The sequence below is a fragment of the Dioscorea cayenensis genome, chromosome 12 (assembly GCF_009730915.1).
Source record: "Dioscorea cayenensis subsp. rotundata cultivar TDr96_F1 chromosome 12, TDr96_F1_v2_PseudoChromosome.rev07_lg8_w22 25.fasta, whole genome shotgun sequence".
Taxonomy (NCBI): domain Eukaryota; kingdom Viridiplantae; phylum Streptophyta; class Magnoliopsida; order Dioscoreales; family Dioscoreaceae; genus Dioscorea; species Dioscorea cayenensis.
The window spans coordinates 11,475,258-11,503,237 of NC_052482.1; the positions used below are offsets into that span (position 1 = coordinate 11,475,258).

At 37.0% G+C, this 27,980-nt stretch overlaps 1 protein-coding gene across 1 annotated transcript in view; it reads right to left on the reverse strand.

The window, feature by feature from the left end:
• Positions 1 to 27,678, reverse strand: part of LOC120273503 (alpha-N-acetylglucosaminidase) — a 59,392-nt gene extending 31,714 nt beyond the window's left edge. Inside the window, exons 1-9 of the mRNA XM_039280135.1 lie at positions 27,322 to 27,678; positions 27,087 to 27,160; positions 25,496 to 25,707; positions 23,791 to 23,912; positions 22,905 to 22,990; positions 20,866 to 20,960; positions 17,770 to 17,851; positions 17,273 to 17,379; positions 9,900 to 9,930 (exon numbers count right to left, since the gene is read on the reverse strand). Coding sequence (XP_039136069.1) covers positions 9,900 to 9,930; positions 17,273 to 17,379; positions 17,770 to 17,851; positions 20,866 to 20,960; positions 22,905 to 22,990; positions 23,791 to 23,912; positions 25,496 to 25,707; positions 27,087 to 27,160; positions 27,322 to 27,543 — 1,031 coding nt within the window. The 5' untranslated portion in view covers positions 27,544 to 27,678. The remainder of the gene's footprint in view (positions 1 to 9,899; positions 9,931 to 17,272; positions 17,380 to 17,769; positions 17,852 to 20,865; positions 20,961 to 22,904; positions 22,991 to 23,790; positions 23,913 to 25,495; positions 25,708 to 27,086; positions 27,161 to 27,321) is intronic.
• Between the last annotated feature and the right edge of the window lie 302 nt (positions 27,679 to 27,980).

A 27,980-nucleotide genomic window follows, 5' to 3' on the forward strand; every position in this document is an offset into this window, starting at 1 on the left:
AATTAATAGACAGTCAAAGAAGACAATTCAAATTCCGGAAGATATGTTACAAGTTAATATGCTAGATTTTGAAGGCGCTTTGATTGAGTTTTCTTATAACAACAATTATCAAGTGAGCATTCAAATGGCTCCATATGAGCATTTGTATGGCAAGAGATGCAGATCACCTATCTATTAGGCTGAAGTGAAAAGAGACTACAAGGGACAAAGATTGTCCAAATGATAGTAAAGAAGATCGGTCTGATCAGAGAACAATTGCGAGCAACTTAGAGCAAGCAAAAGAACTATGCTAACATAAGAAGGAGAAGCTTGGAATTTCTGATTGAAGACCATGTGTTGTTGAGGGTCACTCCTACTAAGAGAGTCATTGCTATGGTGTTAGAGGCAAGCTTAGTCCCCAGTTTATTAGTCCATTCGAAATTTTGGAGCAAGTAGGCGATGTGCCATATAATCTTGCCCTACCACCTGCTCTTTCTCGGGTGCATAACTTGTTTTATGTCTCTATGTTGCGGTAATATATCACAAATCCCAATCACATGATCCAGTTTACTAACCTTGAGATTAGTGGTGATTTGTCTAATGAAGAGCAATTTGTGAAAATTGTGAACTTTAAGAAGTAAGCATTGTAGAGGTGGATCATTCCTTATGTCATGGTGCAATGGAATAATCATTCTGAACATGAGGCAAGTTGGCGGCGATATCCTCATCTTTTCAACTAGCCAAGTATAAGTTCAGAGAACTAAACTCTAATGGAAGAAGATTGTGGACCACAACCCCCTAACTCAACCTTTCAACAAAAATTTTTTTTCTTTTTTCCTTATCATCCCGTGAAGCATCCCCCTCTGTACCCTCCCTCTTTTCACCCACTATGACCTAACCCGAGTTTCTCACTCTAACAACCATGCTACCAGCCATACCGCCAACCTTGCATGCCATACTAAAGTCAAGTAGTTGGAGAACTTCAAAAGTGTATGCTACCCTTATTAATGTGCTAGGAGAAGGCCAAGATCTTTCATTCTCTATGAATTTATAGGTGCTAGAAGAGGCTTCAGGCAAGTAAGCCTCCTACCTTGTAATTCTTGATGATTCTTGTAGCCTTGAATGCCAAAAAGATGATGTTGTGGATGTATTATAGATCCTCAAGATTCTTAGCCTTGTTAGAATTCTTTTCCTTTAGTTGTGGTTGTGGAATGCTGTGTATTATTTGTAGCATAAGTTGATTGTCAAGTGGTGCAACTACTTGGTCTTTTGATTATGCACTTAAGATGTTTGATGAAATGCCCACATTGAATTTTGATTGCTAGCCATGCCTTGAAACTTATTGTTATCCACATAAATTTCTTTATATTGCTTTATTACACCCCTTGCTTGGGCTGCATAAGTGTGTTGCTTTGTATAAGTGCAATTTTCGTCTTCATCAGAAGCCTTATGGGTGTTGTAACATTCCCTTATTATAGCTTAGCAAGTCTAGTTGTTCTTAATTTCTTTTTTGTATTTTAACCTTAAATATATATGCATATATATGTATATATATATATATATGTATTGCTCCCTTTTTCAATGACAATATGTTTTTGCCTTGTAATTATTAGTTACCCTTATCTTGAGTAAGCAATTGCTATAAGATTTCTCAAGATTCATGCTTACTGTTAGTGATTTCCTTAATGCATATAGGTGGGGTTTCAAATTGGTGTTAGTTGCTTGTGTGAGAAATTGGATTATATATCTTGCCCTAATTCTGTATGCAAGGACTTTACACACCCGGCATCTATAGGACAATCATTTCAAAGTTATAATGTGCAGTTAGTATCTTTATACCTTTTCTTGTTGGCCTAATTTCTAGCCACATAGAATAGTTTAATTTGTTCCGTAAAGCGTGTCGGTATTTTATAACCTTTGTATTGGCCTAATTTGTGTTTGAGCAGGATATATCCTAAGAAACGGCCAGAACTTGTTAAAGGACCTCAATTAAGTGCAATGTGTGTTTCTAGCCCTACTTGCATAGATTGTGGTTCTTTCCCAATTTTGGTGTTTATATATCACTAGTGTACTATTAGGCTGGGACATGTAGTATAACTTTGGAGAGCTAATCCTATTTCAATAGGATTAGATAACATTATGTTATGCTATAAGACCTCTCCAAGGAGTTTGATTTTAGTAATTGAGTCGAATTTGGAGCTAGGAGATTTCCAGGTAAGTCATACAAATATAACTATATGGTTATTTTCTTTTTATTGTATTCTCCTGTAAAATTTCATCGAATTGTTTAATTATTTATTTGATTAGTCATTCCTTTATTTACCTTGAAAATAATTGATTTAGTTCTTGGAATGTGGAATCATGCAAAACTTTTGGGTTTATATGTTCATATTACATTATCTATACTCCAATGAGAACTATGAAGATAGGAAAAATAGTTTGTATCTCTTATTTGTAAAAGAGTACAAGTATATATATAGAGAGAGAAATATTAGAGTTTTGTGGTATGAACCCAATATGGCTCATTAAATAAATATAAAATATAACATAACTCTAACACTCTCCCTTAAGCTGGAGCATATATATCGAGCATGCCCAGCTTGTTACATAGATTGCTAAAGACTTTAAAACTTAAATCCTTAGTGAAGATATCCGCCAGTTGCTCAGACGACTGGGTATATGGCGTAGAGATGACTCCCTTCAGAACTATATGACGAACATAATGACAATCAACCATCACATGTTTGGTACACTCATGGAATGATGGATTATTTGCAATGAAGATGGCGGCCTAGTTATCATACAACATATGTATAGGTATTGTAATAGGAAATCCAAACTCAGATAGAAGAGACTGCACCCAAACCATCTCACAAGCTGTCTGTGCCATCGATCTATACTTTGATTCTGCACTCGATCTCGAAACCACATTTTGCTTCTTGCTCCGCCAAGTAACCAAGTTTCCACCAACATACGTACAGAAGACCGACGTAGACTTTTTGTCTCCTCTATTGCCAATATAACCCGAGTCAGGATAGGCTGCAACGTCTAGGTGACCATAATTCTTGTAGAAAAGACCTTTGCCGGGAGCTCCTTTAACATATGCAAGAACCCTCAGAGCACCCTGCTAATGAACTCGTGGCTCATGCATAAACTGACTCAGGAGTCCAACTGCGCAACATATATAAGGACGAGTAACTGTCAGATAAATGAGCTTACCAATCAAATGTCTATATTGACCAGGATCTTTAAGAAATGGGGAAGATGTCTCCCAGAAAGGTGGCGACTGCTCAATAGGTGTACTTTCTAGTTTACAACCCAATAAACCAGTCTCATCAAGTAAGTCCAACACATACTTTTGTTATAAGAGCAACATCTTTCCTTTGGCATATGCAAACTCAATACAAAGGAAGTATCTGGGTCGTCCCATGTCTTGTGTAACGAAATGCTTCATTAAATGCTCCTTAGTTCTCTAAATGCCCTGGCGATCGCTACCCATCAACAAGATGTCATTGACATATACCGTAAGTCCAACAGATCCAGATGAAGTGTTCCTATGGAACACAAAGTGATCCACATTACACCTGCGAAAACCATCTGCAACTGCAATTACACTAAATTTTTCAAACCATGCACGAGAACTTTGTTTCAGTCCAAAGACGCTTTCTTGAGCTGGCAGACTAGATTCTCCCCCTAAGCAACATACCCCGGAGGTTGCTCCATAAACACTGTCTCAACTAAGTCGCCATAGCGAAAGGCATTCTTCACATCGAGTTGACAGAGTGCCCATGATTGATTCATAGCTACCGACAGTACAATGCGAATGGAATTCAGACGAGCAACAAGTGAAAAAGTCTCAGCATAATCGACACCATAAGTCTGGGTAAAACCACGGGCAACCAACCAGGCTTTGTAGCGATCAACTGTACCATCCGCTTTATGCTTGACAAAGAAGCCCCATCGGCAAGTAACGACGCTGGCATCAGTAGGGCGAGGCACGAGCTCCCATGTACCACAAGATCTCAAGGCTTCCATTTCCTAATCTATTGTTGTCTGCCATTGTGGAAGCAAACGCACATCCTGGTAGTTACTAGGAATTGACTCAACAGACAAGGAAAGAGCAAAAGTGCGGAAGAATGGGTGAAAATTATCATAAGAAACAAAAAGTGAGATGGAATGTTTAGTACAAGAACAAATACCTTTGCGAAAAGCAATAAGAAGATCAAGAGATGGATCTACATGGTCTGGGCAGAGGATCGGAGGGGACGGAGTTAGCGGTGGTACACGATGACGGCAATGATAAACCTGTCCAAAACAGCTATCATCTGTATCCATTGGAGGAGGCGTCACACTAGGCATACGCACAGGTGGAGGAACCGAAACAGGGATAGGAAGAATAATATCAGATGATGTACTAAACATATCGTGAGAAACTAAGTCAGAAAAAAATGATTGACACTTAAAACACATGACATCCATAGACACAATACTTCCGACTAGTTAAGTGAAACAAACAGTATCCACGTTGACTGCGGGAATATCCAACAAAGACACATTTAAGCGCAGGCGAGGCAACTTGTCCAAAAAAGGAGTTAAAACCTGAACAAAACCAACACAACCGAAAACAAGAGGGGACAACGAAACAACTCGGTATCAGGTAGAAGACGACGTAGAGGAACCTCTCCCCTAGGTATATACAAGGCATACGATTAATAAGATAGTCTGCAGAAGAACACAAATACATAGAAACGTTACACTCCACCAAGAGAGTGCGCACAACATCCACAATGTGACAATGCTTTCTTTCAGCAACCCCATTCTGATGAGAGGTGTGCGGACAGGTGATCTGATGAATAATCCCAAAGGACGCACACAAAGAATTTATAGTAGAAAATACAAATTCTAAAGCATTATCGGTGCGAAGACATTTGAGAACAGTGGAAAATTGATTTCTTATTTCCAAAATGAATGTTTTAAGGACATCAACAATAGACTGACAGTCTTTTAACAAATATACCCATGACACTCAGGAAAAATCATCAACAAACACAACATAGTAACGATGACTAGAAATGATAGGCTCCAACTTGGTGAAGAAGAAGAAAATCTAGATGATGGCCCGATCTTCACGGCATAGGATCTAGGTTGAGGGATAACTAGCTGCGAACAACTGGGGATGGATGTGACCCGTTCGTTGGGAAAATAAGATCCGAAGCTTGAAGAACTCCAACCTGCTGTCCGAACAATCGCAGAACCACAAACCAGAAACTAATTCACACAAAATGCCCGCAAGCGTAGAGCACGAATTAGGAGAAAGCCGAAACTTTCCTCTCACGAAATCGGGAGAACTCACAAGAACAATGGTAGTAACAGAACTCTTATTTCGTGAATGATAATCAAAGTTCTACACTTCAAAAGAGAAGGTACAAGGCTATTTATAGCCAACTTAAACTTGGGATACAAGAAAACTATCTTATTAAAATTGGCCAGGGAATTAACCAAAAAATAGAAAATGAAAATTTGCTAGGAAAACAATCTAAAAATAGGAAAATAAAATTGGCTTGAAAATCAATCTGAATATGGGAATAATATCCCACAGGTACTGTAGCACATGAAGATGGCAGGTGAATCTCTCCACTCTTAATTTTGGAATACTTGATTTCCTAGTTGATTGGGATTTGATTTTGTTTTCTTTTAGAAATTGGGTTGGTTTAAGAAAAGGGATATTTTGGGTTGATTTGTCATAAAAGGAAACCACATCTCCCTTTGTTTGCTTAGGGCCAACGAAAATAGGCACAATTTCCTTCTTGGACGTGCACGTGAGTGTGAGTCCCACATGTGGCATAGCTCCAAATGCTTCTCTATTGTTATCCTCTTGTTTGACTAAGTCTGGAATTATGTCCTCATTTCCGTACACCTAAGTACAATTAAGGTAGAAGAAATTGAAAACACCATTTCAATATAATTTAAGAATAAGCTTAAGTTAGCGTTCACCTGGTTTTGGATTTGTTTAGCACGGTTTCGTGTAAATGGTCCTTAATATGCTTCCTCTTCTATACCACCTGAAGTATTACCATCCGTATGTGGTGTAGTTGGTATGGGAGTGATGTCCTCATCAAGAAATAGACGCGACCTTAGAAGGTCTCCAAACATCACAATGAACTAAACCAAATAATGACCGACTAGACACTAGAGTAGAATGTTTAAAGGTAGCACAATGATGTTTACCCAACTAACATGACTCACATTGAAATAACTCTACCCGAATCAAAGCCAAAGTCTGCTGAAGACGGCTAAGAGAAGAATGACCCAATCTAAAATGCCACATTAGTGATGACTCGGAGTTAGCAACAAATGCTGCCAAACCACGAGGAATATCATCAGGCACCAACGTATACACCCCCTCACCACAATTACGCCCCAAACCAATCCTCTTCCCCGTCTGCAAATCCAGAAAAATGAAGTGAAAAGGGAAAAACGCCACTACAATTCAAATGTTTGGTGATCGTAGAAACGGATAGCAAGTTGGCAGGAAATTTGGGTACGAAAAGAACATTTGGTTAAAGCTGAGAGGAAACCTGCACAACTCCATCTCCGGACACTAAGCACGATCATCCATTGGCAATTGCCACTGAACGAAAAACAGACGAAAAATTTTGGAAAAAAGATTTTGTACCTATTGTTAGATTTTTATATTTTGGTGCTAGTGGGCCCTATATGGGCTTAGGCGTCTTACTCCAAAAAGTCTCAAGACTTAGTGGCTCAACCGCTATACCTATATATAAACCCATTACACTTCTATCACACAACCGATGTGGTACTATATTTCCAACACCCTTCCTCAAGTTCAACTCGGTCAAATTTGCACAGACTTGTACACCAGAAGTCTGTTTACATGGACTTGTACACTACTTGTGTCTCAGAGGTCCTACACACATAGACTTGTACCACATCGGTGGCTCCACTATATTGCTCTGATACAATGTTAGATTTTTATATTTTGGTACTAGTGGACCCTATATGGGCTTTATATGGGCATAGGGGTCTTACACCAAAAAGTCTAAGACTTAATAGCTCAACCCATATGCTTATATATAAACCCATTACACTTCTATCACACAACCGATGTGGTACTATATTTCCAACACCTGTCATGTGAGAGGAGGCCCAAGAGTCAATAATCCAAGAACTGTCCCTGGAAGCAAGAAAGGCATTACCTGAAAAAACAGGAGAAAAGACTGGCATGAGAAGCTGTGCCCTGTAGCTGCTGGAACCGTGCAAAATCAGCCTAAGAGATGGTGACTAACTGTTCAGCACAGGAAGTGGGTGACGGATCGAACACCTCAGTACAAGCATTGGTCACTGTTGGGAGACCATGCTTATCCCAACAATGATCCTTAGTGTGGCCTGTCCGTCGACAAAAGGTACACACAAACCTACTCCGAGAATCACCACAGCCAACTCCTCGACCACCACGAGAAGAGCCTTTACCACCATGCACACGAGAAGCTAGGAAGGCAGACTGATTAGAGGACACAACAGGCGATGGAGATGTGGATGTAGAAGACGGGCGAAGCATGCGAGCATAAACAGCAGCAAGATCAGGCATTCTCTCAGAACTCAGAATAGAACCCTTCACCTAGTTTTGCACCTCAAGAGAAAGCCCGGAAAGATATGCGATGATTGCAACTTCATTCCGATAACGACGAAAACTGGCCAGATCAAGAACTATTAAATATCTAGCTCCTTCAATAGGCTACGGATGTGAGTGAAGAAATGAGGGGCGGTACAATCCGTTTAACAGGATTAAACAGTTGGTCTGGAGGATTTGCCATGAGTTACAACAATTTCTTATGAGCCATAAGGAACTGCTCAAAACTCTGTGCCGAAAAAACATTGTTCCTACCATCTAACTTTGGCGAGGTACAATGAAGATTCTTAACTAAAGAATCATGAGACGAAGACATGACGACGAAGAGAGGAATCCTTCAACAACGAAGAGACGAGGCCTAAAAATAGTTTCTCTCATTAGTAAAAGAGTACAAAGATATATATGGAGAAATATTAGGGTTTTGTGGTATGGGCCTGATAACGGGCGTATAGACGACGTGGTATGTGCTTACATGGAGAAGTACGAGGCAACGGCATTTTGGTAATTTGGCGGGCGACGGGATTTTATGGTTCGACTGGGTCTATTTGATGGGAAACGGGTCAAAGAACGAAAGTCACGAGTTTGTGTCCCACAAACTAGTGAGTCATAGAAAAATTTGGCCAAATTCCATCGTTTAGGCCTCGAAAACCCTACTTTTGCCCTTTTTTAGTAATAATTGATTTCTTTATATCTTAGGATAGAAATATCTTATTTGTGAGCATTTGTGGCGATAATCTTTATTTTGTTAGATCTTTTATTTATTGCTGATATTTGAGAATTTACTTTTTTTGATAAATTTTTGAATTATCTCCTTTCTTAGTGCTCTTTTCGCTTATTTAATGTAAGCCTACGGGCAAGAGGAAAATCAGTTTTGTGATCATCATTTTCTTGAGTAATAAAATTTTACTCTTCCCAATTCCTGGCTATCTTTGATCAACAGGGTTTGGAAAACTTGTTACCGGCATTCGAAGGCGAATCAACGGGTTCAAGTATACCGCTGCATCAGGGCCCAATATGGCTCATTAATTAAATATAAACTATAACATAACTCTAACAAGAACTAAGAAAATTTTTTATACTATAGATTCTGCTATATTACTTTGTTTTAGAAAGGAAAACCTTACATTATCATTCCTGTGACATTTAGCTTTGAACATATCGACATTTTTTAACATTGGCACAAAATAATTTTATTTATAACAATACTAGTCTCGAACTAACTATGCATTAACCCTATCGATGGGGATCAACACTGGCCATGTCAACATGAACTCTTAAAATTGAGACTATAGTTTCGCATCCGGCCATCATTGAAACAATTAACGGCTTATGATATTCTAACTCAGGCCATCAAGGTAAAATAAACGGGTTTCAATAATTCTACTCGGGCACCACCGAGTTAAAATAAATGGTTTTTACATTCTGACTCGAGTGCCAGTGAAGTAAAATAAATGGAGATAGTTTGGGAAACTTATACTATTGGAAATCTTGCTATGTTCAAAATCCCTGTTTAAGTCATTCCAGTTTGAAACTTAAATTTTAATGAGCAGTGCACTTTGATATAGAGTATATATATATTGCCATTCATGCTATTTTTCTGAAGCACTCATGCACAAGTATTTATTATCATTGGTACTTGTATTTTACTCTCTAAACTTGGTATATTTCCCAATTTTTTTAGTGGACAACTTACTGGGCCTTGAAACTCATAAAGTTGTTGATTATCTCTTTTTAATCAGGAGTAAGGCCTTCCCATGGTAGCTTAGCAGTGGCTGTTGAGTAGCTAGCATAACCTTGGCCTTGCCAATTAAATTGCATCTTCCTTACTCTTGTTGTAATTGTGAGACTTGTGTATCTTTATTTTGATCTTGTTTAAGTCAGTGGAATTGTGTCTCGTATCCTGCTAGACTCCGTGTTATTTTGTAATTTCGTTAAATTGCTCCCTAGTATATAATGTTCTGAAACAGGTTGTTGAAACTTTACATGCCCACTGGGTTTTTACCTTAATCGGTGTGTAGTCGTTTATCGGCGCTCCAAGTCTACCGGACTAGGTTCACGGCATGACAGATATTATAATAAGATTAACTTAAAGTGATGTCAACAAAAAAGTATATCAAAGAAATGTTTAAAAAAAAAAAGACAATATCTTTATTCACATAGTTTAAGCTAGGTGACACCAGTAAAAATAAAAAAAATATTGCAAGCAAATTTCAAAAGCTAAAGCTCCTTCAAGACAAAAAATCACTATGAGAAACTAAAAGAGAATTACCAATTGTAGATGTCAGTTATATCCCCGTATTCTGCAAAGTTTAAAGTGTAGAAAATAAAGAAAATAAGAAACTTTATCAAAAAATTGGTAAGATAAATAAAATTTATCTACTATCAGATGAAAATTGTTCTTTTAATTTCTAGAATAGAAATTTATACAACTACAATCAGATTATGATTTTTCGTAACACCAGATGTCTATGTAGATGCCTAATAAAGTAGAATAGGATAGCAAATTGAAATCATAATAAGCAAATGAGAATAACTACAATTGTGCCTAAAAGAAAGCGGAGGAAATACTAAATAAACATTTTATTCATTACCACATGACAAAATTAATTTTGCTATAATTGCATACAACTTTAAGTAGCACAACATAGCATTTAATTAACCACTCATACATGGTATTTCTAAATACTGACGCATAGATAATTTGTTGTAATCAAACAACAGAATATCTTATTTATTCCAAAAATGTTCAGCTTGTCATATTTAAGCTGAAATCTAAACACATTCAAGATTTTACTGTTGTGATGTGTCCTTAATGGGCATTTGAAACTTGAAGTCTGATCAAATAAATAAGGTCCTATAGCTTGATACAAGCGCAAGTTGTTAGAGCTTAGATTGGTTAATGGGCCATATTGAGCCCATACACAAACCCTAATATTTCTATATATATACTCTTGTACTCTTTTCTTAATTGATATCCAAAATTATTTCTCTAATTCTCACATGGTACCAGAGCTCTAGGTTAGACCCTAGTGACCACCCAAAACCCTAGCCGCCACCACCGCTGTCGCCGCCGTCGCCGCCGCCAATCTAAATCCTAGCCTTCAACTCTCCGCCGCCATCGCCGCCACTAGCCACCTCTCATATCTCGTTCCTGTTGTTCTACGGGCACCTGGTGATGTTCCTCAACCCTCACCAGTGATGCCCTTGTCTTGTTGCTGAAGGATTTGTCTCTTCGTCGTCATGTCTTCGTCTCGTGGGTATGGTAACGTCTCCTCTCGTGGTGGTGAAGGAGCCGGTTGTGGTGATTCTCGGGGTAGGTTTGTGTACACCTTTTGTCGACGGACGAGCCACACTGAGAATCGTTGTTGGGATAAGCATGGTCGTCCGGTAATGGTCAATACTAGTACAGAGTTGGCCGATCCGTCACTTACTTCTGGTGCAGAACAGTTCGTCACTATTTCTCGCGCTGACTTTGCACGGTTCCAGCAGCTACAGGGTACAGTTTCTCATACCATAGTCTCTTCTCCTATTTCCTTAGGTAATGCCTTTCTTGCTTCCAGGGACAGTTCCCGGATTATTGACTCCAGGGCCTCCTCTCACATGACAGGTACAAAATCTTTTTTTCAAAATCTCTCCATCTGTTTTTCATTCTGTGGCAATTGCTGATGTACGATCTTGCTTAGTGTCCGGAGAAGGAGTTGTGCAGGCTTCCTCTCAACTTAAACTAACGGATATTCTTTTTGTACCTAATTTTCCTATCAACTTGCTATATGTTTCTGCGATCACTAAACAGTTGAATTGCAGTGTTACTTTTTCCTTTTTCACTGCACTTTTCAGGATCTGCAGACGGAGAAGAGGATTGGTTTAGGACGTAATCGTGGTGACGGTGTGTATACGTTTGTGCCTGATGATATTCCTTGTGGTTTGGCAGCTCCTATTTCAGACACCGAGTCATCACTCATATGCAACTGTAGATTGGGTCATCCTTCTCTTAGTCGCCTTCAGTAGGCTTTGCCTTGGATTCGAGTCGAGTCATTTCAATGTGAAACGTGTCAGTTGGGTAAGCATCATCGCGCTACCTTTAAACGTTCTACTCTAGTGTCTAGTCAGTTGTCATTTGATCTAGTTCATTGTGATGTTTGGGGACCTTCTAGAGTCGCATCTATTTCCGGTCATCATTACTATGTTGTGTTTGTTGATGACTTTTCCCGAGTGTCATGGGTATATTAGCTAAAAGACCGTCGATCTATTGTTGATGTCCTTAAAACATTAATTTGGAAGTACAAAATCAGTTTTCACAGTTATCAAATGTCTTCGTACTGATAATGCTATAGAATTTGTATCTTCTGCTATAAATTCTTTATGTGCGTCCTTTGCTGAACGAAAGCATCGTCACATCTTAGATGTTGCACGCACTCTCTAAGTGGAGCGAAATGTCCCTAGGTATTTGTGGTCTGATGCTATCTTAATTGCAGTATATCTTATTAATCGTATGCCTTCTGCACCCCTAAGGAGAGAGGTCCCTCTACGTCGTCTTCTACCTGATACTGAGGTGTTCCGCTTATCTCCTCGTGTTTTTGGTTGTGTTGGTTTTGTTCAAGATTTAACTCCTGGTTTGGATAAGTTGTGCCCGCATGCGCTTAAATGTGTCTTTGTCGGATATTCCCGCACCCAACGTGGATATCGTTTGTATCACCCGATTAGTCGGAAGTACTATGTGTTTATGGAGGTCACGTTTTTTCAGTCTCAATCTTTTTTTACTGACTCGGGTTCTCACGATTTGTTGACTACATCATCTGATATTGTTCTCCCTATTCCTGTTTCAGTTACTCCACCTGTGCATGTGCCTAGTGTGATGCCTCCTCTAGTAGATCCAAATGATGGCCGTTTTGGACAAGTTTATCATCGCCACCAACATGTACCACCGCCAGATTTGCCTCCTCCGATTGTGTCCCCGGATGATGCAGACTCGTCTCTTTAACTTCCCATTGCCTTTCGCAAAGGTATTCGTTCTTGTACCAAACATCCCATCTCACTTTTTGTTTCTTATGATAATCTTCACCCGTCCTTCCGCACATTTGCTCTTTCCTTGTCTGCTAAGTCGATCCCCAGGAACTACCAGGATGCACGTCTGCTTCCACAATGGCAAAAGGCAATAAATGAGGAAATGGAAGCCTTGAGATCTCGTAGTATATGGGAGCTCGTGCCTCGCCCTGCTGATACCAGCGTCATCACTTGTCGATAGGTCTTCTCTATCAAGCATAAAGTTGATGGTAAAGTTGATCGCTACAAAGCACGGTTGGTGGCCCGTGGTTTTACTCAGACTTATGGTGTTGATTATGCCGAGACTTTTTCACCGGTCGCTCGTCTCAATTCCATTTGCATTCTCACTCGCCTGTAGCTATGAATCAATCACGGGCACTCAGTCAACTCGATGTTAAGAACGCCTTTCTCACGGAGATTTAGTCGAGACACTATTTATGGAGCAACCTCCGTGGTATGTCGCTCTGTGGAGAATGTAGTTCTGCCAAACTCAAGAAAGCGATCTATGGTCCCGAAAACAGAGTTCTCGTCATGGTTTGAAAAAGTTTAGTGTAATTGCAGCTGAAGATGGTTTTTTGTAGGCGAATGTGGATCACTCCGTGTTCTATAAGAACACCCATCCGGATGTGTTAGTACTTTATGTATACGTCGATGACATCTTGTCGACGGTAGCGATTATCGTGGCATTCGAGAACTAAGGAGCATTTAATGAAGCATTTCGCTACACGAGACAATGGGACGCACCCAAATACTTCCTTAGTATCGAGTTCTGCATATGCCAAAGGAAAGATGATGCTTTCACGCAGTAGTATGTATTGGACTTACTCGAGGAGACTCGGGTTTATCGGGTAGTAAACCGTAGAGTACACCTATCGAAAGCGCCACCACCCTTCCGGGAGGCATCATCCCCAACTCTCAAAGATCCGAGTCAATACAGACGCTTTGATCTGGGCAAGCTCATTTATCTAATAGCTACTCGTCCTAATATATCTTACGCAGCTTGGACTCTTGAGTCGGGCTTTATGCATGAGCCACAAGAAGTTCATCGGGCAGGGGTGCTCCGAGGGTGCTTTCGCATATGTTAAAGGAGCTCCCAAGAAAGGTCTTCTATCAAGAACCATGGTCACCCTAGACATCATGTACCTCATTCTCGACTGGGCTACGGGCGGCGATGAGGTATGAAAAAGTCTACGCCGTTTTTAGTACGTATGTGGTGGAAACTTGGTTATTTGGCGAAGTAAGAAGGAGAATGTGGTTTCAAGATCGAGTGCCAAAGCAGAGTACAGATCAATGGCACGGCATGACATGTGAGATGGTTTGGGTGTAGTCTCTTCTATCTGAGTTAGGATTCCCCATCACGATACCTATGCAGATGTTATGTGACAATCAGGCCGCCATCTTCATTGCTAACAATCCAACATTCTATGAGCGTACTAAGCATGTGGAGGTTGATTGTCACTGCGTTCGTGATATGGTATTAAAGGGAGTCATCTCTACGCCATATACCCAGTCATCTGAGCAACTGGCGGATATCTTCACCAAGGGTTTAAGTGTTAAAGTTTTTAGTAATCTTGTAACAAGATGGGCATGTTCGATATATATGCTCCAGCTTGAGGGGGAGTGTTAGAGCTTAGATTAAGTAATGGGCCATATTGGGCCCATACACAAACCCTAATATTTCTCTATATATATACTCTTGTACTCTTTTCTTAATTAATATCCAAAATTATTTCTCCTATTCTCACACAAGTAATGAACCTACTTTCATATAGCCCTTACTACGGAAACTTCAGCCAAATCCTTAATTAATATAAGGCCGGAAACCTAAAAATTTAGCCCAATTTGATTTAACCTCTCCAATTGGATGACAACTTAATTTAATGCAAATAGCAAATTGGTGAACCAAAACAACTTATCTTCCATGATCTCGTATATTGTTAAATTATGCATTGAATCAACCACAAAGAAAACCTTTCATAAACACCATCTAAACCAGTCTGATGTCTGTCTAATATGTCGATTTTATCAATAGTAGATGATCACACACCAGGATGAATAATTCTCGGTCACATCCTGATAAGAGTCTCATTGGATGCCACGAAATTTAGGCCTGGTGTTTATGAAAGTCAATATGATTCATCATTAAAGAGGTTAAGTAAAGGTTAAGTTGTTAATAGGTGGTAGCAAGTAGTGTCTAACTTGGATGAGGGTTAGTTTTGTAATTTTATTTTTATGTTGAAATAAAATTTTTAATTACAAAACTTAATTGATCTTTAACTTGCTAATCATTCAATCATTCACAATTAGTGAACAATGCTTATTCTTGATTGTTCGCCCATGGAGTAAACCTTATGCTATGTTTGGATTGACGGCCAATGAGGGAAAATAAAGGAAAGGGAGAGTTTCGGAGAGTCATAGTGAGCACTTCCCTCGTTTGGATAGATTTTTTTAATTTAACAAAGGGAAAGGAAATGATAACTCTAACCCTCCGAAACCTCACTTTTGTTGGCCCCCGATTTGGGGTGCCGTGGAGGAAGAACCTCCTAAAAATTTTATAACTTTTAAAAAGACCCCAATACCTTCAATTTTTTAATTAATTAGATGATATCGCTTCATAAGTTTCTTCTTTCACTTTTTTCAAACCTAATTTTATTGTGATCAAGGGTTCATATGGCACCAATCATTTTTTTCTACTCCTAATTCAATCCTTCTTGTTAATTCCATATATCTTGCATTGATTTGATCTTGTATTTTTTCTCTCTCCATTTATCGATATAGATCACACATCTATATTACCTTAAATGTTGCTATATTACTAGATTTCCCCTTTTGTGTTTAAATAGAAATAAATAATTTTTATTTAATAATAAGGATATAATTGGTAAATCATATTATTATATATCCTTTCCCTTCCTTTCCTCTCTTTAACCAAACAAGGTTTATCAGAAAACCTTCCTTTCCTTTCCCTCCATAAAATATGACTATCCAAACAAGGGTTCAACCATTTCTTTCCTTTCCCTTCCTTTCCCTTCCTTTACTTTCGCATCTATTTTTGGATCCAAACACTATGTTAAACCCCAACCATCCTAGAAGTACCTCCATTCACTTCTTATATCCCCAACCAAATACCACAGGCAATGGAACTAGACCTCCATTGACTTCATCCCTAACCAAACTCTAGTAGTGGTAGAGCTAACACTTCAAAAGCTTTTTACAACTCAAACAAATAGCCATAATTCCAACTTCCATCTAGAACTCACACTTCCATAGAACTCCAGTGCCAAGTTGCCAAACGCGCCCTTAACATTTGGGTATAAGTTGTGAATTGTCCTATAGTGCTATAAAGATGTCCCAATATAAAGGTGCTTGAGGTTGTGATTTGATTATACCTTGAGAGTTATGGCATATTATGGGGGACTTCATAGTTTCTGATCATATAACTGCAAAGCGAGGCGTGGTGCAACAAAGAGCAACATGATATTAAAAGGTTGTATAAAGGTTACCGATATTTAATTAACAAAGTAACAATGGAACACGAGTAATTTTCTTTATTCATTCTGCCAACTCATTATAGGAACCAGGTGATTGTCTAGAAGATACCCTGTATCAAGGCATCAATAAAAGCTCAAACTAAAATTTGCCTTCATGGTAATTCTGTGAATTGGACCAAAGAAGCAGAATGATTGCTGTCAAAAACAGAATGCATTGATATAAAATTGTGAGGTAGTTTTTTCAACTAATAAACAGGACATTCTAATAGTAGTGAATAAAGAGCAGACTTAAATGGAGTGAAATACACATGAAACTTGATCCCAATTCAAGCAGAAGAAAAGTTGACAATATTGCAGTTAAAAGATAAATCACTGTTGAAGAAGTTTAAATGGTCCAATTAATGTAGACAAGTAGCCATAACAGAAGACAGTTTAAGCCCAAGACAACTTAGGTTTATCCACATATCCGACCTGCTGTAATCAGCGCCAAGTTAAAGTTCTCCGAATAAAGAACCAAACTCTGGGATCAACTAATTACTAGTCATTTCAAGGACAGCTGCACTCCTATTAACTTCATCATTCCCTTTATCAAGTAATCTACCTAGCCATGCATAACAAGATAACTATTATCAATTGAACAATGAACAACAAAGCACCTAGATTGCAAAGTAAACTATAATAAATAATTCAGTATAACTTAGTTTCATTTGGTTAACCAACATATATCGTTTACAGTTTAGAGTCTTCAGACATGTGCAATTATTCCCACATATTTCACCCAGTTAAAAAAATTCAGCAGAGCATAAATTCAGTATTACATAATCAAATAGATGTCTCTTTGCATAAGCATTGACTTTAAATAATCGTATTCGAAAAGCACCATGCCACCATCAACATTTTATTATCAGTCTTTTGTAACTTAATTTGAAAACATCAACAGTAATACTCTCTAATAGGATCATGAGTTCTGCAGCTCTAGGAGAAAATTTTATACTTGAACGAAGAAGGACAATGATAAAGCAAGAGAGAAATCCACTTACTAATTGAAAAAAAAAATTGCATATAATAATAAACAATTGATTTTGTTGTTATCAAATAAAAAAAATACCTTTTATCTGTTGCTTGATAAAAGCTTCTCCTACTTCAACAAATAATGAATCAGATGGATCAAGAAGATATGTACAACACCATCGTGGATCACCAGAAACAGTGTTCCTAAGAATGCAGTGTATAAGAAAGACAATGATCTAAGCATTTATAACTTGCATTCTTGCATTTAGAAGATACCACCTGAAGTTAATATGCATATATTTGATGATAACCAAAACAAAGAAATATTAATCAATAATAAATTGAGCACACATGGCAATTCAAAATGCATGTGAATGCATATTGTGCTCATAAATACTCTTCTACATAGCACAATCATTAGAATATAATTACCAAGATAGCATGAAAAATTAAGTTCCTAAGTAACTTATCAGGACAATTAGATAATTTGGTAGGCAAACTATGATAGCAAAGAGTATGGCAAAGAAGAAAAAAAAACACATTTTAAGATTTAATTAGAAATTCTAAGAACAGAAACTTGAAAAAGGAAAATACCAATCCCCAAGCCTGGTTATACTGGCTGATGGAAATAGATCCTTAAATGCAGCTGGAACATTTCCAGAGAATGATGGCAACACTGAAACAATTAAAAAACTGTGGGTGAACATACAAATGATTTGCATCACTTTACCATACAAACCATTAAGTGGAACCAAATTCTCTGAGCATAAAAATGGGCAAATATCAAAAACAAGGATCAAATTATGAACAGAAAGATTATACCATGGTTGCTCATAAGATGAGATTCAGTGAGGATGGAAGAATGGCATCAAGACATGTAACCATCCCTCTGTTTCAATTGTCAAAAAAATTAATTGAAGCTAGCACTAAAACAATTCTTTCCCACGTTCTCTACCTTGTGTCATTTATATAAACGAATAGCAAAAATTGAAGCAGACAATGAACAGTCACACAAAATGTTCAGGCTATGAAAGTTCAGAACATAAAACAGCCATGATTACGAACAAAAAATGGTGTTTGCTAGATATAGCATCTTCTCTCTTTACAGTTTATATAAGCTCAAAAACATTGTGTTGACAGAGATGTCATAGATACCCTAAAACCAGTTGCAACCAATAACTATTGACGCCACCAAATGCACAAGTAGGTGATTTTATTAGCTTCAAAAGAATCCTATAGGTAATAAAACATTTACTTTTCCTATAAGCCCTTTTTGAAGTTAAACTGTAGTGATCAGATTTCTACCGAACTTTGTAACGTTTAAAACGCTTAAGGTGATACAGGTAGTATCACTCTCATTTACTCTGCATCCTCATTTCAGTTCCAATTCATTTTGCCAGACTTTTTTTATGAACAAAAAGATATAAATCGGTTCCATTGTAGATCAGATCAGGTCATATAAACCAGAACTAAAATACAACTAGGTAATCAATGCTACAATAAAGATCCTAGCCAAAATTGTTTGATTGATGGGGATGTCCCAAGGGGGAATTTTCATAGGGGGCCAATTGTGTCCCTAGGCATCAGATCTTGTGCATATAAACGAAGGAAAGCAAAGGGTAAGCAGTTGTTAGATTCATGGATTAACCTTTCAAATACTAATGCACCAAATTGTAGCCATGCATTCACATCATGGAACAAAAAGGATAACAATCTGTCTCATTCTGGAATATTCATCCATCACAGCTATACATCTATCTTAACAAGGAGCAGAAACTGACCTCAAGTACATGAGTATTTTGTGTGAAAATTAGGTCAAACTGGAAAGCATATATTAGGAGTTAGGATGATAGAACTATTGGGAATTTAATCAAAGAAAAGAAAAGGGGGAGGTTTTGCGGTGATTTAAAAATCTTGTCTGCATGTAATATATTTTTCTTATGCATAAGAATAATAAATTCAGTCATTGTGGTTGGACAAAGTAAGCAATTCACCCCCACAATACAAGAAATGCATATGTCTATAATAGATATACCAGTTGGTGAAAACCAAGACTTGCATGAGTGGGGGATTTTAAATGATTACAATAAATACAGTGAACAAGAGATTTGCACGGGTAGAAGACTTGCATGGGTTTTAATATATAGGAAATTTTGTTATCCATTCTCCTGTAGAGATGGTATCTGTATTGTTTTGGCAAATATGAGCAACAATACAACTATTTACCAAGTAAAATGAGTCATAAAACCATGCATGAAATTATAAAATGGTATATCTTAAAAATAAACACTTCTTTGTGTACCTAATAACTATGAGAAGTGGAGTGGAAGTTCTGTGTTTGTGCCTCAATTGTGGTTAGAATTAAGTTTTTGAGTCTAATAATGGGGTTATGGTTTGTGGTTAACTGTTTCGTTTTTAAAATAAGTTGTGTCAATTTTCATATAATGTTTTTGCAATGTTTTTGATTTAAAATGTCTATCTTTTTATGCTATAAGTTGAGGCACTATGTAGTGTTTTCATGCTTGTTTTGAAGGTATGTACCCTCAGAGAATGAAGATGATTTTAAAACAAGCCATTCAAGGAGCCAAGATAATGCCTCAAGACTGCAGCCCAGAAAAGCTTCACTGATGCGCCAGGGCTAGAGATGAAGGACAATGAGTTTTCCAGAGAGTTGGGAGCCACAGCATTACTGCAGTATGAAAGCAGGTCCAGCATCTTTGTGGTTTTCAAGCTGCTGATATAAATAGGCATTTGGGGATTAGAGGCGGCCAGTTTAGGAGAGCCAAGAGATAAAGGATAGAGTGACACATGAAACTAGGGAGAGGGAAACAAGGATAGACCTCAAGTGAATAGTGAATAGCATCTGTCAATTACATTTAATTTATTAAATGAATTAAAGTTGTTATGAGTAGGAATGTGCTTGGAAGTCTTGTGTAATCATTGGGAGCTTGTTCATTATGAATTGTAACCTAATTGATTGCTCATAGGAAAATAGGGGATAACCAGGATCAATATCGTATAGGATAATCAGGAGATCCCTATGAAAACTATTGAGTTCTAAACTGGCGACTTCCTGGTAAAGATTTGATAGATGAAAATACAAAAAATGCATTTGGAGTCCAACTGTTATTGAAATTTTTATTTCCTTGCATTACTACATGAAGATTATTACTCTCCTAGCCCAAATCTCATACTCATCTTGTTCTAGTTTGTTTCAATTCTTTCAACTCGATTAATCACAAGGTTGAATAAGACAAAGTAGTGTTGATTAGAACACTTAGCTCTAATTGAGCAACTTCCTCGTGTGATCAACACTCTACATATCATTATATTACTTGCTGACAAGTGCTCTTGCATTGTAGGAACAACTTTTGCAATGATACAATTCTTGGTGAAGATCTGGACTAACAGTATCCTTTGCAAGCAAAATTAGTGGAATTTGAGTGATCCTATGTATACCCAACTAACTTCACCAAAACAGATTCCGGAATAATAATAAAAGCTATCCCAGTTATTTTGAGATGATGATGGTAGGCAACCAGAGATAAAGTAACAACATAACAATCATCCAGGTAGTCAATTTGGCAGAGTTATTTGGTAGAAATGACATTAACCATGGCATTGCATAGTATTATCGATAACAGTACATAGGAAAAATACAGATATTTAAAATACTAAAACAAATCATACCAGGTGTCATTCCTAACTGTATCATTCGAGTTAGAATTTGTTTCTGTAGGATCAACTGTTGATCTAACCAGTCTTCAGAAAGTGGTCCACCCCATCTACAGAAGGCAAAGGAAAAAGATGGCATAACAAAGCCAGTTGCAGAACAACTATAATGCGTATAACATTATAAAACTTCTAATCAAAGAAAATATCCTTATAATATTTTTATCATTTGACATTATGTTATTGTGCGGCTTTAGAAGTTTAACGCAATCTTGATATACCAGCTACTAAGGAGAGGCCTAAACAATAAGGGCAAAAAACAAAAACCATTAACGACTTGGAAAGGAAAGCTATAATCTTTCAAACAAGCTAGAACTACAAATTAGAGCTTTCCTTAAAGTTAACCGCTTAACCTATTTGGCTCAAGGCCATTATATTGGTCAAAAACACTCTAAGGCAATCCAGTCAAGGTGTCCAGTCAGCACTTTGCATTGACTAAGCACAAATAATTTTTTTCTAACTATTTTGAAGCTGGCCTTTTTTTTTTAACCTATCTGATCCCAGGGCCATAACATTTGTCCAACTGACCTGAGTCATCAGATGAAGATGTCTGATCAGCATCTTTGGTTGACTGAGCACAGAAATATATTTTTGAAAAAGGAATGGCTTATGAGTATAGCATTGTAAACATCTTAAACTAAAAGAAAATATATGGTGTTTTGGGTACAACAATCTTCATAATACCCCCACTGATGATCACTAGTGGAAGTTTTGGAAGTCATTGTGCATTGATGGCACACCTACATAACTTGTCAAGGGGATCAATCATCTAAGGAGACACTATATGAGATGAATGTGGTCTACCAGAAAAATGTAACACAAAGATGTGTTATCAATGATACTCCATACTGTAAAACACAATATTTTATGTTTTCTTTTTTATCAATATAATATCGTGAAACTACTTTGTACCATGAACTACCACCAGTAATAATAATACCAACACACACTCGCCTGATATCACCTTTGTCGTTAGTGTGGTAAGCCAATTTATGCATTCTCCAAACTCTGACCATTTAGATGTTGTCTACCGAATTCTCAGATACTTAAAAGGGACACCTGGAAGAGGATTGATTTTTAAAAATAATGGGCACTCGCAGATTGAGGCATTTACAAATGCAAATTGGGCATTTACAGATAGGCCCCTGAAGAACCTGAAAATATATAAACATATAATAAATCTCAACACTCCCCCTCAAGATGGGCGAAAGATATCCACTAAGCCCATCTTGTCACATCCTCTAGCTAAGTCTGACACTATAAAGCTCTAAATCCAAACACACTATAAAGCTCATGAAGCAAGCTCATGATACCATTAGTGTTGCAATCGCCTGTGTGATATCATTCGGTGTCATTAACATTTATAAATATATGATGAAACCATATAAGATTTACAATTATCTGCAGATATCCATGAATAAGAGATAAGAGAGAGGTTGAGAATTACATTTGAAGTAGATACGGAGGAGAATAAAAAGAAAAAATAGATCGTACATTATCAGCTATGCATCAGCTAAGTAATGCACATCTTTTTTATTTGTGAAAGACTAGTCAAACAAGAACGCTCCTCACCTATCCAATTCTAACAAAAAGGCAACAGAGCGCTAAGATATGCATCTTCTCAATATACAATGAAGATTAACATCAAAACATATCAATGGCATGATTGCTTATATACACATCCTCATAGTATTATATTGGATTGCAATAAGAACAACTAAAAAGGATTCAGAGGACAAAAAAAAAAGAGCAAATCCCTCACAATATAGTGATTTTGTTTTCTCATGGGAAGTGACCAAGTAGTTCAAGGATAGAATCGAATGATGGAAAATTCAGGTTTCCGATTTTGACCATAATGCAGCTTATTAAAAATCAATTAAAACATTTGTAAATCCAATAAATAATAATTTCAGTTAAACCATATGCAAGAAAAAATAGCAATTTGAAATTCAGCATAAACATGACAGGTGTTAGATGTCTCCAGCAATTATACATACCCATGCAAGTTTCCCATTCGTGCCCAAGCAAGAAAGGCTGGCCCACCAAAAAAATTGTTCAAATCTTCACTGCTCACATTAAAATCCTGCCATTCTTTAGATTCAGTCAAATTCACTAATCATAATGAAGCGACAGTCTCACCAAACTAAGTCCAAACCACATATTATTTTTTCAGTGTTGAAGGAGTATAGAGTGTATAATTAGATTTCGAATTCCAACATTCTAGCAGATTTGAAAAATATGTGATTCAAGGTTTGGGGTATTATGGTCAGAAGCTTGCCATTTTGAGGTAAATCAATAGGGTAAAACAAAACTCAAATGGGAAAAGTCAGAAATAGTTCAGGATATTTTTTTATTAAACAATAAATTAAGACAAAATTATTGGCATTATTTAAAATTCTGACTTTGAAGTGATGAAATTTAAATAGAAAACAATGTGCAGCGAATTCACCACGCCCTGCATTCATAAAACGGTTGCCTCTAGAAGGAAGTTCCTGAGGCTATTTTCAAGGATAAAAATGTAGAAGATCGGCATTATCTAAAAATTAGATCATAGCAGATCATCAATATTGCATTATAGTGCATGTTAAACACCTTAGCTCTCACTAGAAACAGATGTGAGGAAATAGATTAAATGAAGAAAACTTTGAGTCTTATCTTCAACAAGAATCCTAGAAAAACTTAGATAAGTCATCTCATTTAAGACAATACACAATCCTTATCATTTTCCCCGCATATAATCTAATAATAAAATAAGATTGGCTTTCTGGCATGCAATCCCCCAAGTAGATAATAACATGTGAAAGTGATTTTCAACGGTTAACCTTTAGCTCATAAGTTTCTGTAAAAAGTGAATTTTGAGTAACGTAAGACAAGTCACACTACCTTGAAAACCTTTTTCCAAATGGCTTCTTGACCAGTAAATGCCAGAGGCAAGTTAATTCCTTGAAGAGCCATCCAGTCAATCTCTCTTTCCCATCTTTTCCAGTCCCACCAGACAAAAGAATCTGCAATAGAAACAAAAGTGTTCTCAACAGAACCAAGATTCCAATCTAAGATTCAAAACTGTAGGAAAATCTTTCAAATGACAGAAAAATCAGAAAAGGTACCAACTATATAAAATAGATAGAATCAGAAAGACTATTATAAAATGTAAGAAAGAATCCATCTTATGACAGATCTTCCAACTATAGCTATTGCTTGAACAGATATTGCTCAAAGGATAGAATTGTTGATACAATTGTCTGTATTTGGTGGCTGGCAGACTTGTTCTTTGGCCATTAACTGAAGGTAATTGAATATAAAATTCAAAGACATCAATCTTTAGTTATTCTGTGTAACTAACAATATGGATCATCTCTTACAAGAGAACTTACAGATCATGCCTTATTAATGGATTATGTGCAAAATATGTTTCCAAATGCAATACTCTTAACAGTCAAAGAGGCTAGTCTGACCATTGGTTTGTGATAGTTGGAGTCAGCAAATGCAATACAAGACAAACTTAATCAAAAAACTGTAAGCAAAGGCACATGAGTTTTCCTCTACTTTTGGAGAGTCCATGGAAGTTCAGTCCACAATTGCTATTTGGTAAACCAACCACTGCATACAATTTGCATCGTGACATGACCAAGTCAGAAATGATCTCATTCAAGCTTATAGACAACCTAAAAATCCATCTCTCAACACCAGCCTCCAAGTATACAATTACTCCATTGACAACCATAGATGTATTTGGAAATCAAACCTTAATTTAGGAGCATATTGACTACAATAAATTAACATGCTTATTTATAAAGACCACCTAGATTATACTTGTAAACAACTATGAGTTTGAAAGTGCTGGCCAACAGTTATATTAGTTGTTGAAAATCATGAGGCTGATTATGTGTCCATATCCAAATGAAGATTAAAATTTGGCATTCTAAAAAGTATAAACAAATATCAACTACTTATAAACAAACAACTATGATTTTATCAAACATTTTGCAACTGAAATACCATATGCATGGTTTACAATGGCAAACAGCATAAAACATTATTTTTTATTCCATGAACAGTTGCAAGGAAAAAAAAACATATACAGATTCTGCTAAGTGGGCTTCTTATTAAGGATATTGTTTGGCCGATACTGGATAGGTTAAACACAAAGCAAGAACGATCTGATATCCATGCAACCCCCAATGGCGGAGTAAAATTTGCAAGGGCTAATGATTAGTAGGAGGGCTAACGCTTAGAAACATGGCTTTCCTTCATTATCCAAACCACCTCACATCCTCACCCAATGGATATTTCCTTCTTGACATTCTGGTGTTATCATACTTAAAAGGGGATTTTGCTTCCTGGCTATTTATCTTCCAAACTCTAGCAATCTAATATGTAAGTTCCTACTCTAACTTGCATTTGGGATAAATCTCATCTTATTTGAAAACATTAAAGAGATTTTTCTAAGCACCACATCATCACTAACAAATTCGGCATTGCAGTAGGATCCAAGCAAAACTGAAATGTAAAACAATGGTTTGGTAATAATTCATTTATAAATAAGCATTCATGACATAAAGCTATCAAATGAAGATTGAGTACTTACAACTTGAAGTTACAACATTTTGATAGTAGTTCCACGGAACAGGGCGTTTAATATTTATGCCTTCATCCTCTACAGGTGGAAGTGATCCTGGCTGAGGAACTGAACCCACTTGACTGCCACCAGTCTTGTCCCATGATACATGTACACCACACCAATATTTTAAATACCAATGGAAACCAGCTGCAACCTCTACTGCTGTAGTACCTTCAATCCTAAATGAAAACAACATAAAAGCAGATTAAGTGAAGTACCTTTTCAATAAACATCATCATTACAACAAACCAAAATTATTGACAATTTTAAATATAACCAAATAACACACAGAACTGAATCCAAAAATAACAGAACTAAGCCACTGGATAAGCTTCATCAGTTTTTGAAAGTGAGCAAATCTTGATATATAATACTCAAAAAGAAAACCTATGCTTTGAAAATTGCACAAATTATGTGTAGCTCTCTACTAAACCAGTCAGACAATAGAGCTCCCTGTGACAGTTTAGTTATAAGGATACCTTTGGAGCATGTCACACCAAATTTGGGGAAAATGACCTGCATAAACTCAAGCCATCTATAATAAGCAGTCGCTCTTTAATATGCTTTTAATAGGTTCTTTTCTATGATTATATCCATATGACTTCCAAGAAGTGCAAGCCTAGTAGCCTACTGTTAGTTTGGCAAAACTGGCCGTAAGCCTCCAATTAAAAGACCTAATTTTAGAGCGAAATGGATACAAAAAAAAGGTATGGGTTTTCTTTTTTCATCTTCAAATCTATACTGAGTATAACTATCAATATGAACATATATAATCAGCAAGGTCGTGCTTTAAGTGCTTGTTAATTGATATTGTCCTTGGTTGTTGTTGTTGTTTGATCACGCATTGCTCGAAATGGAACCATTTTGATCATCTTCAACAACTCCATTATTTCAAAAAGAATTACAGGTGCTCCTTGTATATCAAAGGGCACATGGCCCCTCCTAAGAAAAGCCATTGGCCCAGTGTCTAATCCAAATGAAAGTCATGTGTTCCAGTTGTGCTAGCCCCTTACACCAACGTCAGTATGATTAACCAAATGGTTCTGATGTTTGAGTTTTGCAGTGGATCTACAATCCCTTGCTTTTGATTCACCAACAATAAATAAGTTCGTAGATAACTATCAGGCGTTAATAACCAGAGCCAGTTTAAGCAATTCCCAGACTTCGGGAACAATAGTCTGGTAAATGATGACCTTAGTTTTCTCCTGAGCTAAAAGAAAAGGTACCATTCTAGAACAAAGCAACAGCTTTAAATTGAAAGCAAATGAAGTTGCAGTCATCAAGAAACACACTTACCATCAGAGCATAATATAAATGAGTCAAAATCGTTCAAAAGAGAGTTACAGAACACAATGGAAGTACAACAAATTTATAAGTACATTTCTCTCATTTGATCAGTGATCTTATCTTCTTCATTTAACCACAAACAAGACAAATATTTCTTTTTCATGTCTCTCGTTATAATGTATTTTCTTAATCAAAACATAAATCACTACATATATATATGTCTATATATAAAAGCCAAACAATTGAAACTCTGCTCAAGAAATGCACATACATGATCTCTGGCCCATTGCTGCTGGAGTTTTTGATATTACTTATCCTAAAGCAACTGGAAACTCCACAAACATCCTACCAACCAAAGATTAACAATATCATAAGAAACACAAACAAAATAAAAAGGCTAAAAAAAAAGACAAACCCTAATCAAGAAAACAAAAACACCAAAATAAAAGAAGCAGAATTCAGCTCAATCTCAAACTAAAGATACAACGCGAATAAGAGTGACCAACCTTGCCAACAATCTTGAAGCTGAAGCTGGATACATGGCTGGGGAGCAGTCTCTCAAGAAGCGCTTTGGCAGCGGCTTCCTGGACGGAAGTAGGAGATCGCTGGCTCTCCACTCTTCTCAGCAGCTCCTCCATCGCATCTGAAGACGGTGATGATCGGACGGGGAGAAGGAATAACAGCAAGAACGAAGAAAGGAGTAATAGAAGAGGTAATGAGATCGCCATGGCTGGCGAGTCTCGAAGCTCGCTCTGACGGAGGAGAAGAAGGCTTTGATCGGGAGTTTCTTGAAGACTAATGAGATGTTTGTTTGTTTCTATCCGCCAGAGAATCCGCCGCCGACTGATTGGTATTGTCGGGGCTTGTTTAGTTTTTAAAAAAGTGTTTTTTAAAGTTGTAAAAGCATTTTTTTTTAAGTACTTTTGAGAGTAAATTAAATTTTTTTAATATTTTATATTTAGTTAAGATAATGCAAAAATATTTTTATATATGTGTAGTTGTTAAGACGTAAATTTTTAAAAGGGCTTTTACAGATAGCAAAATACTAAAAAGGGCATTTATTGAGTTTTTATTGAATTACTATTATTCATTACTATTACACATTGATTAACATTGAGCGTAGAGAAACAACATTTTGGATCATGACCCACAATCCTACTCTCTT